At 48.3% G+C, this 17,366-nt stretch overlaps 1 protein-coding gene across 1 annotated transcript in view; it reads left to right on the forward strand.

Annotated features, from left to right (window-relative positions):
• PLXND1 (plexin D1) overlaps window positions 1-17,366 on the forward strand; it is a 142,759-nt gene that overhangs the window by 24,221 nt on the left and 101,172 nt on the right. Inside the window, exons 2-3 of the mRNA XM_075006100.1 lie at window positions 13,202-13,378; window positions 16,914-17,045. Coding sequence (XP_074862201.1) covers window positions 13,202-13,378; window positions 16,914-17,045 — 309 coding nt within the window. The remainder of the gene's footprint in view (window positions 1-13,201; window positions 13,379-16,913; window positions 17,046-17,366) is intronic.

Consider the following 17,366-nt stretch of genomic DNA (forward strand, 5'->3'; position numbering starts at 1 on the left):
GAAAAAAAGTAGTCTAATTCCACTTCTGCTCCACTTTTTTAGCCTTTGGTAAGCTGTGCTCTGGCCACTTCCAAGCATCTGGGCTATTCATCGTAGTGTAGTACCCAGGGGCACTGAGACCTCATCTGGGGTGAGTAAAGTCTTTGCTCTACAGCACTGGCTGAGAGTCAGCTGGTCTTTAGCTCATGTGGTAGAGTGCCAGGCTTTAGACCCTCTGCTCACAGGTTCTATCTCTGGTGCTGGCAACCCAGGTCTGTCAGGATTACACCTGGTGAACAAGCACAGCTAGTGCAAAAAGATAAATCCCTTCAGTCTGAAAGAGATGTGGTGGTATTTACTGCTTCAGAGTTATTGTTCAGAACTCCACCTCGTAATCCATTGTGAAACAGAGTGTTGGAAGCTTTGGGAAGAGTTCTGACTTCACCTTCATCTCTATTAAACAGGAGTCACTCCGCTGAAGACGACAGAGTTACACATTGGTTTAAAACTTGTGTACATGAGATTGGAATCAGGCCTAAAATGTCCATAAAGATCCCTGAGATCCGAATCAGGCTTAATCTTTTAATATGTGAGTGCTGGAGACAAAAGTGTTTAAAACAAATCAATTAAGGATTTGAAGTCTGGAATAACTACCATCAAAATCTCTCTCTGGATCCAACAGTCGGTATTTTTTATTGTTTTTCTTAAACGCTTTAAACCACCTGTCTTTCAATCTGCCAACTTTCCAGCAGTCAGCTTTGCAGCAATTTAGCAATGTGGAGTTAGACCCTTCATTAATTGGATATTATGGCATTTTTTTGGCTCAACATTTAATTAGAATTAACCACTTGTTCTCCACCTGGAACAATTATGTGATGATAAAAGTCAAGAGCATGTCCCTTTATTGGGAAGAATGGGAAATGGCAAGGGTCCTTAGGGATTTATATCAGAAGGATCTACAGTGCTTAGCAGAATGGATTTTTAACAAGGGAAGAGATCAGCAACTGAGATTTCATGCAGTTTCATTTACCACCACCACCTCCCATTTTTCTAGCTGTGCTGACCTATCCTCTACTGCCCTTTCTGTATTAAAACCTGCATCCTAAAAGCATTGTTTTGTGTTTCTCTGGCCTGTAACTGAATAGACTTGAGCAGAGATCAGTCATTTCAAACCCCATGAAGTAAACACAAACATTTATGAAAATGATCCTAAGGGCTTCTCATGAGTGGTCTTATTTACTATTTGGACACTGAGTTGCAACATTGGACCAGATCTCGTGTAAACTGACCTAACTACATTGACATCAGTGGAACTATTATTAAAACAAAAAGCAGTCAAGTAGCACTTTCAAGGCTAGCAAAATGGTTTATTAGGTGAGCTTTTGTGGGACAGACCCACTTCTTCAGACCATAGCCAGACCAGAACAGACTCAATATTATTGATTTATTATAGCCAAACATCTGGCCCACTGATGGGTGGGTAGACCCACTCTGACCAACAATACTATGATGGTTGAGAAGTAACCTGTGGAGAGTAAGTGACAGTGGACAGTTATTTTTTATTTGTATTATGGGAATACCTAGGACCCCAATGATGCACCAAGATCAAACTGTTAGGCACTGGATGAACAAAAACGCCAGAAACACAGTCCCAGGCCTAAGGAGCTTACAATTCAAGCATTTGTCTACAATGATCTGGGGATGTAATTCCCAGTTCAAAGAAACTTACTTGTGCAAGCTCTCATTCAGCTAATACGCTAACAGTAGAGTGTAGCTTCAGTTACAGGAAGGACTAGGTTCCGCATATGCATAGCTGTTTGTGATACTAGGCGAGTTCTCAAGGTAGCCCCTTCCCACCCCAACTGCTTGCACCACTATGGTTATTTTAATCATGGTAGCTTGATGAGAGGTAGTGCTGTCTGTCTCCGGAAGTTGGGAATCCTAGCCCCAGCTCAGAGTGTAGACCTATTCCTAGTAAATAATGTGAATGGGGTCTTTTTACAGAAAAGTTGTCGTTCCTGTGGAAGGGTGAGGATTGATTGTTTTCTGCTCACTGATCCTTGGAGGAAAGCAGTTTTTATCATCATTTTTCAGCCTGAGCTGGAATCAACATCATAAATTCGTCAAATGATTGAGAGGCCGTGGTGACTTATCTCCAGATTTTTCAGACCAAAACAGTGACATTAGCTTTCTGATAATGCCTCCTTATACTGCAGCTATACAGTCAGAGTGGCTGGTTAGGTTTCCATAGCTTGAGGCCTGATCTACATGTAAAACTTAGGTCGACCTGGCTACATTGCAAAAGGGGTGAAAAATTCACTCTACTGAGGGACATAGTTAAAATGACCTGTGTAGTCACAACTAGACTGAAGGAAGAATTTTTCATTGACCTAGCTATAGCCTCTCGAGGTGGATTTACCACAGCAATGAAAAAATGCTTCTGTCACTGCTGCAAGTGTCTGCAGTGCAATACTCCAGCTGTACCATCATAGTGTTTGTAGTGCGGACGTATCCTGAGCAGCAGGGTCCTGAAGGTTCTGTTTTCATCCAGACATCCTAAAGGCTAGATTTTGACAGTTGTAGTTGCAACAACTCCAAAAACTGCTGGTGTTACTGAGATCCCTCCATAATGACTGGACTGCTCCTGGGAAGAACATTGTGGCTGCATCTGGGTTTGCTGTAAACAGAGAAGAGCTTATGTTTTATTCGTTTGTTTTTGTTTTTGTTTTTGTTTTTGCAATGTGGCTGTCTCTGCCTATAACTATCCTTCATTTTGCCCATTCTGCTTTAGTAACTACAGTACCTTGTGAAAGAAAAGTATTTCCATGGATTGTATGTCTTAGGTTGAATTCATAGCCCTCTGTTCTGCTCAGATGATTCCCAAATTATTTGGAATGTTCTGTCTGCATATTTATATCTCTTCCTAAGTTGTACATAGATGTTAATAAAAGCTAGTGGTTTACATTAAGGAAGGCAAGAGGTGAAGCTAGGGCCCTTTAATCACAGAATTAATGGCCTGAAACTGTTGGTTGTGTAGGGGCAATTGCCAAATATGAGCCTCCTAAAGGTGATAGTAAAACCCATATATCAACAATTTGGGGTGGATTATCTGATGCTAGCTATGTCATTTTCCCAGGACGCCAGACATGTTAGAAGCCAGCAGTTTAATCCACTCTGATAAGATGCATGAGGGAGTTAGACACTGTGTCCGCTTGCTGTTCCACTGTAATGCTTTCAGAGCCAAAGGAAGAAGCAGCCTTCCTATAACAGAACCATGAAGGTTTTTTGAAATCCAACATTTAAGCTGTACGAGAACTATTTTTAAGGTCACAAACACAGGAAACAAAAATCAGTACATTTCATGGGTTTCCTGAGAGTTGCCTCACCACTCCCCTTCCTCCCTCTGTTTCCAACAGACTTCCTTCCGAAGCTGACATCCTGCGATCTAGCCTCTCAGACCTGGTAGGGATGAAATAGTTGTTGTGGAAACTTTGGTAAATCATTTTTCGGGTCATGGCCCATTTTGTGGCTGAATTAAAGAAGAATTGAACTTGTGACATATAATTTTAGATATGTTTGGATTTTAAATCCTTTTATCTTTTTTTCTGAGATCACACTTGAAGAGCTGATCTAACTAACTGTCCTCTTAGGCTTTATTTAGGACTTGAGTCATCTGTACCATTTGTGAATAATAGTGAAAATAGAGATTGTAAAAACCTTGCAACAAAGAGAGCAAGAGAGGGTGTTGTGTACCTCTGTCTTCAGCTGGGTGAAAACAGAGCTGCTTAGCTGGGTACATACCATAGGTTCCATACTCTTTACTCATAGTGAAGATTCTCCTTTAGTTCAAGTGGAAGGGTGCTGTGTTTTAGGCCAACTTCTAGCTTTATCGTTGCTGTGAATTTCTGAGTGGCCATGGTGTGTAGCAGAGAGACAGGGAGGAAATAAAAATGGTCACAGATTTGTTACAATATGTATTCTAGATATTAGAACAAATTCTGTGTTCAGGGCCAGCTCCCACTGGTCTCTTTTATATAACTGAGAGTAAAATCTGGACCATGTTGTCCGTAAGGTCACTTTTATCACTGTGTGCAAGACTTAGTGTTTGCATGGGTGTGATGCAGCTAAAGTGATATGTCAATGCATATTGAGAAGGGCGTAACTTGGGCACCTCCAGTTTATCATAAAATAACAAAGCTAAAATACATCTTTGTACTGTACTTTGCAGACTAAGAAACAGAAGGGATGACTCCCACCCTAGAATCCAAGTGAGGGGAACACTTCCTGTCCCTGATGGCTGTCCTTTGGAGGAGATGATATAGTCTGAAGAAAGGTGTTTTAGAGAGGACGGATGTACGCAAATCCAAATTAACTTCTGAATATTTTAGAGTGGTAATATCCTGTTTACTATTTACCATTTGGCAACTATCTTAACACAGCAAATTACAGTTTACAGCTATACAGACCAGGCCCACTGAGAGATGGGAAGCAGGGAAAGGGGACAATAGCTCAAAGGGCCCAGGGGCCCCTGGACAACATCTCCACTACAGGTAGTGCAGCAGGCTAAGGCAAGATTTTTGCTTGCCCTTGCTCTGCACTGCTTTTGGAAGCAGCTGACATGTACCTATAGCCCCTGGGGAGGGAGGGTATTTTTGCATATTGTTCCAACCCCCCATCCCCAGTGCAAACGCTGCAGCTCCCATTTAATGCAAGTTAAATTCAAATTGAAATTGCGCTTCTCGAGGGTTTACTGTAGTTAATATTGATGAAGATTTTTGAGGATGAAGAAATCTTAAGGATAACTACAATCAAATAAAACACTGATCAGATACATTTGTAAAAGTTTGGCTGACTGTAAAAGGGGCTATTAAATAGGAAAAATAAATGGCTAGCCATATTCTCTGCATATTAAAAGGAAAGTGTGTTGTCCAGGTACAGGGGGAAATATAAACAATTTTTAGGAGATTGTGCTGAGCTTTTTTTTTAAATAAACAAAACCTAATTGTGTAAAAATGCAAAACACATTGAGCAAAATAATTCACATTTGCAGCACTTCCTCCTCCAGCTAAGTCCCTCACAAACTGCACTGAACCTCTGAGTATACATTGAATATATATATATATATGGCACATGCTTCAGCAGAAGAATGTTTCAAATCAAGCTTTGTTACTTCCTGTTGGGTATGACCAACAAAGCTTGTGAACCCGTGATCTTTGCAGAGGCAGGAGGGCACCTAGTATCATGTTGGTTTTCTTGGACAAAACATAGTCTGTAGCTTGTGGACAAAGTTGCGATTGAGCACCAGTGCAGATATGACTGCTAGAAATTGTTTGGACGCCTTTTACTCTCTCTGGGCAGCAGATTCCCTGGGTTATTCACTAAGGGTGTGTTATGTGAATGAGGTACAGGGACAATTCTGGAGGTCTTTGCCAGTTAATAGCTAAAGTATTTCTAATCAAGAGTCTACTCTGCAATCACATGCTATGCAGACACTTGCAACAGTGACAGAAGTGTTTTTCCATTGATGTGGACACATAATTTAAGGCAGCCCTGCTGATGCTGGGCTTGGATACCGGGCCCATGCTTTATAAAGTTCTATAATCCTGGCAGCCGAGGTTGTGTAGCAAAATCTGAACTATGGGTAGGTCTTTCTTGGCTTAGGGATGACCTGCTCAAAGCTTTAGGGAAGAGTGGGGAAGGCTGCCTACATGGGCTGTGTTTCACAAGAGGGGGGATTCTTCTTTTTCCCCTGCAGCCTGCCTTCACTCTGGCAGATGGGCTAGTTGTGGTTGCCTGTGCAGCCAGATCACTGACTCACTGCTGTCCAGTCATCAGGTAATGTGTGTAGTGCTAGCTGCCCACTCCAGCATTGTTTTGGGAATTGGGAAGGATAAAATTGTGGCTACTTATGCCCATGTGCACAACGGCAGGGAGGAAGCTCAGGGGACCTGTTTCCCAGTCCTTTGTGAACACGAAGCATAGCCAACTTTTGTGGTATTTGAGGTTTTACTGAAATCCCCAGCTCCTAGAGTCATGCCAATAGCTTCAACTTTTTAAAAAAGTGAGTTTCTGCCCTTTGTGGTTGTGGAGAAAAGCCCCAAACCATTGAGCTGCAATGACTTTTGAACCAGAAGGCAAAATTAGTGAACCCAAATTTGTTGTTTTTAGATCAGTCTGATGAGTTTTCTAAAGATTTACTCATGGCTTTGGAATGTTTGGGTCTAGCAACCTTCCCCTTGCCAGGAGCAATGAGTTCTTGTGCTACACGAGCACTTGTTGGGGAAGGCTAGTGCCGCGGGAGGTAATCCGCACCCCAAAGGGGCTGTGGCTGAGGGGCAAGGAACGATGGCTAGTGGCCTGGCCTATCCCTTTCTGCACTTGCACACACATGCACTGCCAGTACGGGAGAGAGGGGCACGTTATGTGCTCTTTGAGAGGTTGTAGCAGTTCTTGCACGTTCTCCCCAAGATTCTTGGAGCTGGGCTACCTGCATAACCGATCCCTCTCCATCCCACTAACCAGGCTGTGCACCCTGCCTCCAACCTCATTCTAGCCGTAAAGTCATATTGCCCGGAGCCATTCAGAGGGCTCGAGAGATGGGGCTCCTTCAGTGACAAGTAATCCAGTCTCTAACTTGGATTATCTCAGATCCGTCTATGGCCTGGCCTGGCCTGGCCTCCCATTCACTGTGTGCTCTTTTAGCACAGCTAGCCTGCCAGCCACTCTCTCCCTCCCACTCAGATCCGTAAGACCAAGAAGCTCCAAAGCTGATTCCTCTCCTCAAAGGGCTTCTTGCCATATTCTGGTTAGGCAGCTGTCCCAGCCAGGCAGCCTGTGGGGGTTGATGGGAAGTTGTGTAAGATTCTTGTGCTGAGTTGTGTAAGATTCTTGTGCTGTTCCGAAACTATGTGGATGGATTTCCTCCACACACAGTTGAAAGCAGTGAGTCTTTCTGGGCTATGGGACAACAAAACAAAGCGACTCTGTAAAGATCATAGAAAATAATAAGTTTTGCAGACAGAGCTCAAGGAAGTGTTTTTTGTTTGTAAAAAGTATTTTCCAGTCTAACTATTGTCAACTGCTTGTTCTCTCTGTGCTCAGACAAAGGAGCAAATTCCTTGCCCAGGGCTCTAGTATCCTCTTTCAGCTGGCACTGAACCCTAAGAAAGTCTTAAGAATTAAAATCTTCACTCTTTCTGCAATGATCTAATTTTCTGATTCCAGAATCCTACTGCCTATGTGCCACTGTAGCCTTGGGCCTGATGTAGATTCTGACACCCTGGCTACGTCTACACTAGCTGGCTACATCAAAGTAGCTGGCACAACGTCGAAATAGCATGCGTCGCGTCTATACACGCCGTGTGCTATTTCAACGTTCAAATCGAAGTTAAGCAGCGAGATGTCAAAATCGCTATTCCCATAAGAAGATGGGAATAGCACCCTACTTCAACGTTCAACGTCGAAGTAGGGTGTGTGTAGACGATACGCGTCCCGCTACTTCGAAATAGCGGGGTCCTCCATGGCGGCCATCAGCTGAGGGGTTGAGACGCTCTGTCCAGCCCCTGTGGGGCTCTATGATCTCTGCACTCAGAGGCTCTTAAAGCCGCAGGGACCTGGAAACCCCATAGCAGGAAGCTGGCAGTGTGCGCGCAGCAGCCCTGCCATGAGGTGTCCCTGCACAGCCAGACGGACGCCATCATGCTGGCCAGCCAGCCTCCAGAGCGCCCCCAGAGCACCCCTTCTGGACCTTCCCTCGGATCCCAGGCCTCCAGCCGGTGGGGTAGGAAGCGGGGCCCCTCCTGGACTGACCCTGAACTCTGAGACCTGCTGGGGCTCTGGGGGGAGGAGGAGGTGCTGCACGTCAAGGGGAGCAAGCGGCGGAACACGGAGGCGTTTGCCCGGCTGGTCGAGGGCCTGGCTGCCCAGGGTCACCCTGCCTGGACTCCTGACCATGTCAGGAGTAAAGTCAAGGAGTTGCGGCCGGGTTGCGCCTGGGCCCGGGACTCGGCCGGCCGGTCTGGGTCTGCCCCCGCCACTTGCCCCTGTTACCGGGAGCTCAGGGCTATCCTGGGCCCCCGGGGCACCTCCTCCCCCCCAGCCACCCTTGACACCACGGCCAATGAGCCCCAGCCGGCCTCGGAGACAGGGTCAGGTCCAGAGGCCAGCCCTGCCCCCCGACGCCTACAGCTGGGACCCTCCACCCCAGCCAATGAGTGGTCCAGCGAGGAGGGGGAGCTGGTGCTGGACATCCCATCCCACAGCTCTGGCTGGGTGTCCGCTGCATGGGCATCTCCGGAGCCTGGCAGTGCACCGTCAGGTACGTACCCCACAGGGCACAGACTCCCTGAGCATGGGGCGGGGGCACCACTTGACTGGGGGCCGCCCACATCCCCACAACACCCCAGCCTGACATGGCCCGGGCAATCCATAGCACAGGGACAGTGCCACAGCCACCAGTGCCCAGCAGCACCTCCACCCATGGACTGTGCCATGCCCCACCCCTGGTGGGAGGGGAGAGGGGTGGACCACTGGAGGGGGCCACCCACAGGATCACTGCACGCACCAATGGGGGATGGATGTGGGGGGACACAGGCCCTTGTGGGGGATAGGGGGTGGGCCACGGGTCAAGGCTGGGTACTCACGGCCTCCCCCCTTTCCCCCTATTTCTGCAGCTGCACCATCCGTGGTCCCCGACAGCTCTCCCAGACCACCAGAGCACCACCTCCCGGGGTCACCACTTGCCCCAGTATGGGCCCAACCCCACCGAGGACACCGCCGCGCCACCACCACCTATGACCCGGAGGTGGCTGCGGCCCTCCGGCGCCAGGCGGACCTCATGGAGCGGAGGCTCCAATTCAAGGAGCGGGAGGCCGCGTGGCACTGGGAGGCCTGGCAGGAATTCATGGCCACATTCAACCGGGTGGCCAATACATTTGAGGAGCTGGTGGCCCATCTGCCTCCCTCCGATGTCATCCGTGCTGCCCTCCCCGCCGCCCCGCCTGCTGCTGTCCCGCCTGCTGCCCCACCCACCAGCTCCTCAGAGCAAGAGCCACCCAGGGCCGAGGACCCGCCTCGGCCATACCTCCCCATGCTCCCAGCCCCCAGCCAGCCTCTCCGGGGACCCCGGCTGAGAGGGGGACCAGCTAGCTGAACGCGGTGGGGCTTGCGCCCATCCACCCCCACCCCAGAATGATGGGCCGATGTGGCTTGCCCACATCTCCCCCTTGTCCATAGTTGTCCCCACCCCTGTATATAGTTATTTATAGTTGACCCCCCTGTAATAGTTTTTAGAGATGTCCCCAATTGTATATTCATTATTATTTTAATTGAATCTGTTTTCTTTTTGCTAATATTATTTGTATGCCGAAAAGAGGCGACATTTTTGTTCTTGTAAATAATGATAGTTTTATTTTTCCAAAAACCTGTGTCCCATGTGCTTTTGGTGAGGGTAACGTGTGGGTGCTGGGGCGGGGTGCAGGGATGGCCGGGGGTTCGCTCACTGGGCCCCCTGGTCAAAGTACTCCCTTAGGGCCTCCTGGACCCAGAGCCCGTCCTGGTGGGCCTGGCGGCTCAGGGCGGCAGCTGGCTGGGGATAGGCTGTTGCGGCCTCCTGTGCCCAGCCCTGCAGGAAGGCCTCCCCCTTGCTTTCCACCAGGTTGTGGAGTGTGCAGCAGGCCCCCACAACCTGGAGGATGTTCGGGAGGCCCAGGTCTAGGCGTGCCAAGAGGCAATGCCAGCAGCCTTTCAGGCACCCAAAGGCTCGCTTGACCACATGTCGGGCATGGTTGAGGCAGGCGTTGTAGTGCTGCTGGCTATCAGAGAGGTGGCCTGTACAGGGCCACATAAGCCAGGGCTGGAGGGGTATGCCACATCCCCCACAAGGCAGAGGGGTACAGTGGTGGTATCCCTCAGAGGGATCTCCTTCTGGGGAATGTAGGTCCCTGCCTGCAGTCAGCGGCATAGTCCCGAATTCTGGAAAACACGGGTGTCGTAGGTAGAGCCGGGCTAGCCCACGTAGATGTCCTGGAAGCAGCCATGGCTGTTGACCATGGCCTGCAGGACCACAGAGTGGTAGCCCTTCCTGTTGACGTAGCCGCCACCACTGTGGTCTGGGGCGCGGATGGGGATGTGGGTCCCATCAAGGGCTCCAAAGCAGTTGGGGAATCCGTAGACGGCCGTGTCCAGGTCCCCAGCTTGGATGACCCTCTTCAGCAGCAGGGCATTGAGTGCATGCACCACCTGTGGGGAGGGAACACGGGTGCCTGTGAGGGTTTGGAGAGTGTGACCCCCTCACCCAGCCCCCCCTCCTTGGCTCCCCCTCACCCAGGCCCCCCCTCCTCAGGCCCCCTCCCCAAGCCCCCCTCCCCAGCAGGGGGTTCAGCCCCAGGCCTCCTTACCTCCATGAGGACAGCCCCGTCTGTGGCCTTTCCCATTCCAAACTGCTGTCCCACGGAGCAGTAGCTGTCTGGAGTGGCCAGCTTCCAGACAGCTATTGCAACCCGCTTCTCGACGGGGAGGGCGCGCCACATCCATGTGTCCTGGTGCCTCAGTGAAGGTCTGCCGGCTCATGCAGAAGTTCCACAGCAACTGGTCATCATTCCATTCCCCCATAACCAGGTGCTCCCACCATTTGGTGCTGGAGGGGTAGTTCCAGAGTCAGCGCGGCACCCGGCGGGGGAGAGTGAGGAGGGACCGATGGTTGGGGGTGTCTCCTGGTGCTCCTGGGGAGGGCTCCCATTCCAGAAGCTGCTGGGCGGCTGCCCGGGCAGCATCTAGAAGGGCGCCTGCTCCGCGGGAGGCGGCTTGTAGGGCTTCTAGCTGCTGCTGGACGTCCATGTCTGTAGGCTCGAGGTCTGCGAGGCTTGTATCACCAACGCAGGGCTGCTCGTGCAGTGCAGGCTGAGTGTGTATGGGAGGGGCCCTTTAAGGGAGCAGCTTGCAGCTGCCCCGGAAGGGCTAGTGTGCTCTGTGACCTGGTCTGTGGGCTTTCCTGGCCCCTTATTTCGAAAGAGGGGCTTGTGTGTGTGGACGCTCCACGTTTCCCACCGGGGCGGCTCTTTTTGATGTTCTCCGGGGCTACTTCGACATTGAACGTCAAAGTTGCCAGCCCTGGAGGACGTGTAGACGATTATCGTCAAAGTAGCCTATTTCGATGTTCTTACTTCGAAATAGGCTACTTTGACGTTGTGTCCTAGTGTAGACACAGCCCCTGACTGACGGTGAGGAGCACCTTACCCTTAAGTCAATGTGCCATTCTTGGAGTGATGTACTATTTAACCTGATTTGGGGTATCAGAATCAATCCCACTAAACTCAGTGGGAACATTTCCCTTGACTTTAGCAGGAGCAGGATTGGTAAATTTGCAGCCCCCATCTCACCCAAGCTTGTTCCTATGAAAATGCTATCCAGAGGTACTCTATTTAAAAACAATCCTGCCTGTCCTTTCATTTGAAAGGAAAAGAAAAATAATTGCTAGCTTGCCAGCTGTCTTCAGAGCTGAGTGATTCCATATATTCCACGGTGATAAACCCCAGCATTCAACAATATCTAACCTGGGGTTACAAAGGGCTGTGGATGCTCAGGTCCTAAATTAATAAACCTTGGGTTTAGTAATGAGTTCTGCTAACTCTGGGCTTACCGTTCAGTGTAGTCAGACCCTTAGGGACAAACCCTGTGGGTAGTGTGACCGTCCCTCCCATTTTGGGTGGAACAGCCCCATATTTGGGATGCTTGCCTGGCATCCTGCTTTATTTTAACAAAGGGGCTAACTGCCTCATATTTGCATGGCTGCTGGGAGCCAGGAGCACAAGGGCCCAGCTGTCGCCTGGTTCCCAGGCCCCACAACTTGGGGTAGCCAGGGAATGGACCAGCACTGCTGCGCCTGGCTCCGGGCTCCCCACTGCTCACAGGAGCAGGGAACCAGGCACAGCAGGGAGCCAGAAGCAGCAGTGCAGGTCAGTTTCCTGGGTCCCCCAACCTGCGGGGAACCAGGTGGCAGCCAGGCCCTTGTATTCGTGGCTCCCAGCAGCTACACCTGGCTCTGGGCTCCCACTGCTCACAAGTGCCCGGAGCCAGGCACAGCCAGGAGCCAGGTGTAGCAGCTCCAGTCACTTTCCTGGCTCCCATGAGTGGCGGGGAACCGGGAACCAGGCAACAGCTGGGCCCTTGCGCTCCTGGCTCCCAATAGCTATGCCTGGCTCTGAGCTCCTGTCTGCTCGCGGGAGCAGGGAGCCAGGCACAGCCGGAAGCCAGGTGCAGCAGCGTCAGTCAGTTTCCTGTTGCCCATGAGTGGCTGGCAGCCAGGAACCAGGCAGCAGCCAGGTCCTTGTGCTCCCAGCTCCCAACAGCTGAACAAGGCCCTAGGCTCCCTGCTGCCCAGAACCAGACTGGCACAGCTTTTCCTTTCCCAGCTCCCTGTGGTTCCAGGAGCCAGGAGAGCACCAGCATGGGGAGGTCACCCACAGGGCTGGAGCCGGTTCCCAGCACCCCAAGACATGGGCAGTTGGGAGCTGCAACTGCCCCCTGCAGCCAGGGAGCACCCCACCATCCAGCAGGTGGCAGCCCCCACAGGGCAGACACTGCTCAACTCAGGGTGACCATCTGTCCTGTTTTGGCCGGGATACCCCCTGCCCCAGGTTGTCCCGTATTTAGCCTATGAGAATATGGTCACCTTACCTATGAGCTGACAGGATTGTGAGAGGTCTCAAAGGCTCTGGAACTGGCATTCCAGTCATGCACAGGCTGGACAGGGAATTCTGCTCTCCTAAGTGTCATGGGGCTTGTGCCACATTCTTACTGCAGGGGACTGCACAGTACGTTCAGGAATAAGTCTCTGGCATGCAGATCTAGGGAAAGCAGCGGACTTGTGCAGACCTGAGTCTGTAATGGTGATCCAAGACTCCAAGCCCTGCAACATAGGAAGAAGGATTCATTTCCTTCAGCCCCTGTGAACTCCTGTAGAACAAAGCCCTCTTTCTTGAGCCTGTGCAGTGGTCAGGATTTAGCCCCCAGAGAGCAGATAGAATGGGTATGAAGGTGCCTCTATTACAGCCATTTTCTCAATTGCAACTGCTTAGGGATATTTTCCTACTTAATATCCAGTGGTGAGATTTCCCTGTGTGCAACATGGATGCCTCAGTGGGATGTTTAGTTCAAAGGGTATAGTCTCTGTGAGAACTGTTTTATTTTGTTGCCACACTTTGACGTTGATGTTTCTTTGCAGCTGCAGCAAGACCAGTTAGACTGTGGAGCAGCCCATCTCCAACACCCTTTGGCGATCCTGCAACCCATAAAGGCAACACCCATGTTCAAATACCAAGGCCTCACTTCGGTGGCTGTTTCCAGCATCAATAATTACACCGTTGTGTTTCTGGGCACCGCAAATGGAGGACTCCTGAAGGTAAAAGTAACATGTTACTAGAGGGAGAAGAATAAGGCACTGAAGAGTCTTGTTGATTCAGAGATGGGTGATGTGAAGCCTTTTACCTCTTGGACCAGTTTGTACAGTACTCAGGAAGGCAGTGACTGAAAGCTGTTAATGTATCCTCTTGTGGTGTGTAGTTCTGCAGGTTTTGCAAGCTAAGCTGGCATGGGGTGGCTCATTTCTTAGATGGGTGACTACTAAATTGCTCCTAGATGCAGCAGGAAGTGGTTTTAATGATTCACCCCACATAATGTTATGGGGCATGTGCTACTGGAAGTGTCTTCTTCCACATGTGTTATAAAACTGAGTTCTTGACCTATTGTTCTTATTACATATCTCATGATTTTTTTCATAGGAATTGGGTTGTTGCTAATTGTGTCCTGTTTAAATACCAATGTGAATTCTACTGCCTGCCTAAATTCTCTGGCATTCCCACTGAATACATTGCATTTGCTTGCCACCCAACATACCACTATGTTTATGTTACACCACCATGTGCTGTTAAATTATCTGATGTGTTCCACCAAAGAGGTGGCTGCAGGGAGGCTGGGAGGTTCAGGTAATAAGGGCACATTGCAATCCCTGGGTGAAATCCTCTAGCAAAATGTTGGTTTTGATCATCTCAGAACTGTTTGGCAGCAGGTGTAAAATTAGTTATCTGTCCTGGTTTAGTTTGCAGTAGCAAGGTGTCCACGTCACACAAACCACTCTCAGCATTGGCACCTTAGTTGGCAGGCTCAGCAAAGAGGACTGTCGTACCCTGAGATGTAACCCTCCCCATGCAGAGCTTAGGCACATTACCACAGCAGTGTGAAGGACAAAAGTATACTTGTGCTGCCCATGCTGTAACTGCACTGAGAATAAAAAATCCAGTCTCCAGGACTTTCAGTACAGCCTGTTTATCCATTGCTGAATTCACAGTTGTAGGAAAAAATGTCGTTGGACAAGCTCACTCTGTATCAAGGCTTTTGTTCTGCAATAAAGAAGTAACTGGATGTTACTTTAATCTATTCAGTGATATACGATGCCTGGTAATTGGGATATCTGTTAATCAGTATTTAAAGCTGTGTGATCGTGTTTTATTTAGGATGCTGTAGAAACAAAAGACTGAAATTGAAATGTTATTTCACAGCTTTTAATTATTAGCAGAGTCCTCTAAAAATTCTTCCCTTCATTTGATCATATTTTAAAGGGCCTTATTGACTGAAGAATCACTGAATGGTTATTCCCCAGTGCTAATTCTGAAGCAAGTTGAATCCATGCATATTATTCACTTGTATTAACTCTGAATGAGTGCACTGAAGGCAATGTAGGGCAGTGCACAAGCCCCAGTCAAGAGCCAAAGTGCAGAACCAAGATTTTAATAACCTCACTGCTTCGAGTTTCCCAAACGAAGGTTGACATTCCAGCCAATCACAGCGGTTCACTAAAAGCCCTGCATCAGTAAGTCCATAGAATAGAAAAAGACCATCTAGGAGAGACATGGCAGGAATCTGCTTTATCTCAGCCTGAAGCTAATAGTATGTAATTTGGAATATTGGATCAAAATGCTTGGAGAAAACAGCATGAATCCAATTTCCTTCATTGCTTCCAAGTGCTCCTGGCAGAAAAGTGGGAAAGATCTAAGAGAAGCTTTCTGGTTTCATTTTTGCCTAGAGGGGGAGGTAATCCAACAGGGTTGTAGGCAATTCACATCATAGCCAGGTGCATGGGGCCTAGGGTGAAGACACATCCCACACGCAGCTCCCGTTCACACAGTATTAACAGCTCAGCTTCCATTATCGTATGAGAGAAAGCAGCCTTATCTGCTGAACCTCCATTAGAGAGAGGCTCCTGACTACTCTTAACTGGGATAATTTGTTCAGATAGCTATAATTTAATTCTGCAATACAGCTGCATAACCAGAAGCCTTTTTACCTTCAGGGCTCTTTGTTACTTGGCATACGGCATACTTTGTGTGAGTTATAATTCAGATCTTTGTTGTCCAAGAAAAGAGAGCAGGAGGGAACACGTAGTGTTTGCCCAGCTTCCTCAGCAGCAGTGAGGGCTGCCCGTCACGTGGTCAGTCAGACCGCAGGATAGCATATGGTAGGGACCACAATCTTTGCTGTAATCAAAAGAGTTGTTGGGGGAAACAGTGCATGTGATGCTGATAAGGTTTCAGTGTAGTGGAAAAGCTTAGCAGAGCCTAGCACCCTCCCTTAGGATACAGGGATTTTCTGCTGAGTCATCCTGATGTCAGGTGCTGGAATTTGTTGTTGAATTAATCAGAGATTAGACGAGATTAGGTCTAGGCAGCTCCAGTTCAGAAGCATAAGATCTCCCCATGCCTGTGTCTACACTAACCTTTTGCCCCAATAATTTCTGTCTATTGCTAACACCAGTGTAGCAGCAATAGAGGACATCGTAGACTAGATAGATAGTCTGCTGTCCATTGGAATTATTACCACTATGTCACCCACCCTGCTCTGAGAGCTAGCAACAGTGACAACTGTGTTACCAGCCTTGTCTGTAGTGGTGGGAATTTTTTAAGAGCAAAAAGGCCAATGTGGCAAGGCCTGTGAGGCAGTGGGACCCACAGAGAGAGATGTTTTTCATCAGAATACACTAGGGACAGCCAGACTTGTAGGGCAGGTGGGAAATTAGCTGGAAGAGAGGAAGGATGCCTTATCAGTGAAGTACTGAACAGGGAGTCAGGAGATCTGCATTAAGTTCCTATTTGCAGATTTCTTGTGTGACTTTCAAGAAGTCATGAATCTTTCTCAGCCCCATGTATAAATGGAAACTATAAGAAGCAAGGAAGAGAAGGAAGAATATTTAGTTAGCACCTTGCCATGTTCAGTGCCTAGCACAATGGGGTCTCAGTCTAAATTGGACCTCTGAATGCTGCTATCATAACACATTTCTGAGCATAACTGGTTTAATAAAGATTTGGAAATTAAATAATTTTCCAATATAATTATGATGATAATTGATTTACCTTTATATGTCTGAAGATCTAATTCTAAGTTTATTTATACTGCTTTAAAAACCCAAGTAACTCTACTGAGGTGATCTGAATTAGACTGACAGAACACCAGTGTGAGACCTGAATTAGGCCCTGTAAGGCATGGCGGTGGCAGGATCATCATCCTTTCATGTCAAACAAAGGGAGTTCCACTTAGCTTGTTAAGCAGGCGTTTATGGTCTGAGACATCAAAAATGGAGACCAGGTCGAAGATCTCATAAATGTTCTTGTTGACACAAGGTTTGCCCTTTACCAATGTATATTTCTGTTCCCCTCACAGTTGTTCTGTGTTGCAGGCAGTGTTGGTTCCCTCCACTTCAGCGGTGGCTGCATTTCAGTGGTGCTGTTTTTGGGCAGTTTATAAAACACTTTGTGATTAAAAATGGTGTGAAAATAAAAGTCAGTATTAGTTAACATTTCACTTCTGAGTTTATAAAAAGAGTGAGACAAACATCTCCCCTATAACAATAGTTGAGCTAAACAAATGGTTCTTTCACACTATAGATTAATCTGAACAGTGCCATGAAGATTATTAGCAAGAAGTCAATTTCAGTGGCTTATGGGGAATCTGTTCATCCCATCATGCAGTTTGATCCTTCGGATTCCAGCTACCTCTATCTCATGACATCCCATCAGGTAGGACTTCTGTTCTCTTTATGTTTACCAGAGTGCATTCATTTGATATTTACAATCAGTATTGGCTTAGGAAAGAGAGGAACAGAAATGCTCTTTTAATACAAGTAATGCACAACTTGAAAAGGTTTGGAGTTTGCCTCTGGTCAGAAATCATTCCAAAATTTACATTGGATATTTTCAACTTATCCAGATCTTTTGGGTATGCAGAGTTGAGTCAGATGTCTTACAGGAACAGAGTTCTTCGTGACATTTCTGGCACCACTTCCTTCTGACCAGGCTAGAAGTATTGTGAGAATAGCCATCTGTCTAAATTATGGGTGT

Source organism: Carettochelys insculpta, chromosome 11 (assembly GCF_033958435.1).
Source record: "Carettochelys insculpta isolate YL-2023 chromosome 11, ASM3395843v1, whole genome shotgun sequence".
Classification (NCBI taxonomy): Eukaryota; Metazoa; Chordata; order Testudines; family Carettochelyidae; genus Carettochelys; species Carettochelys insculpta.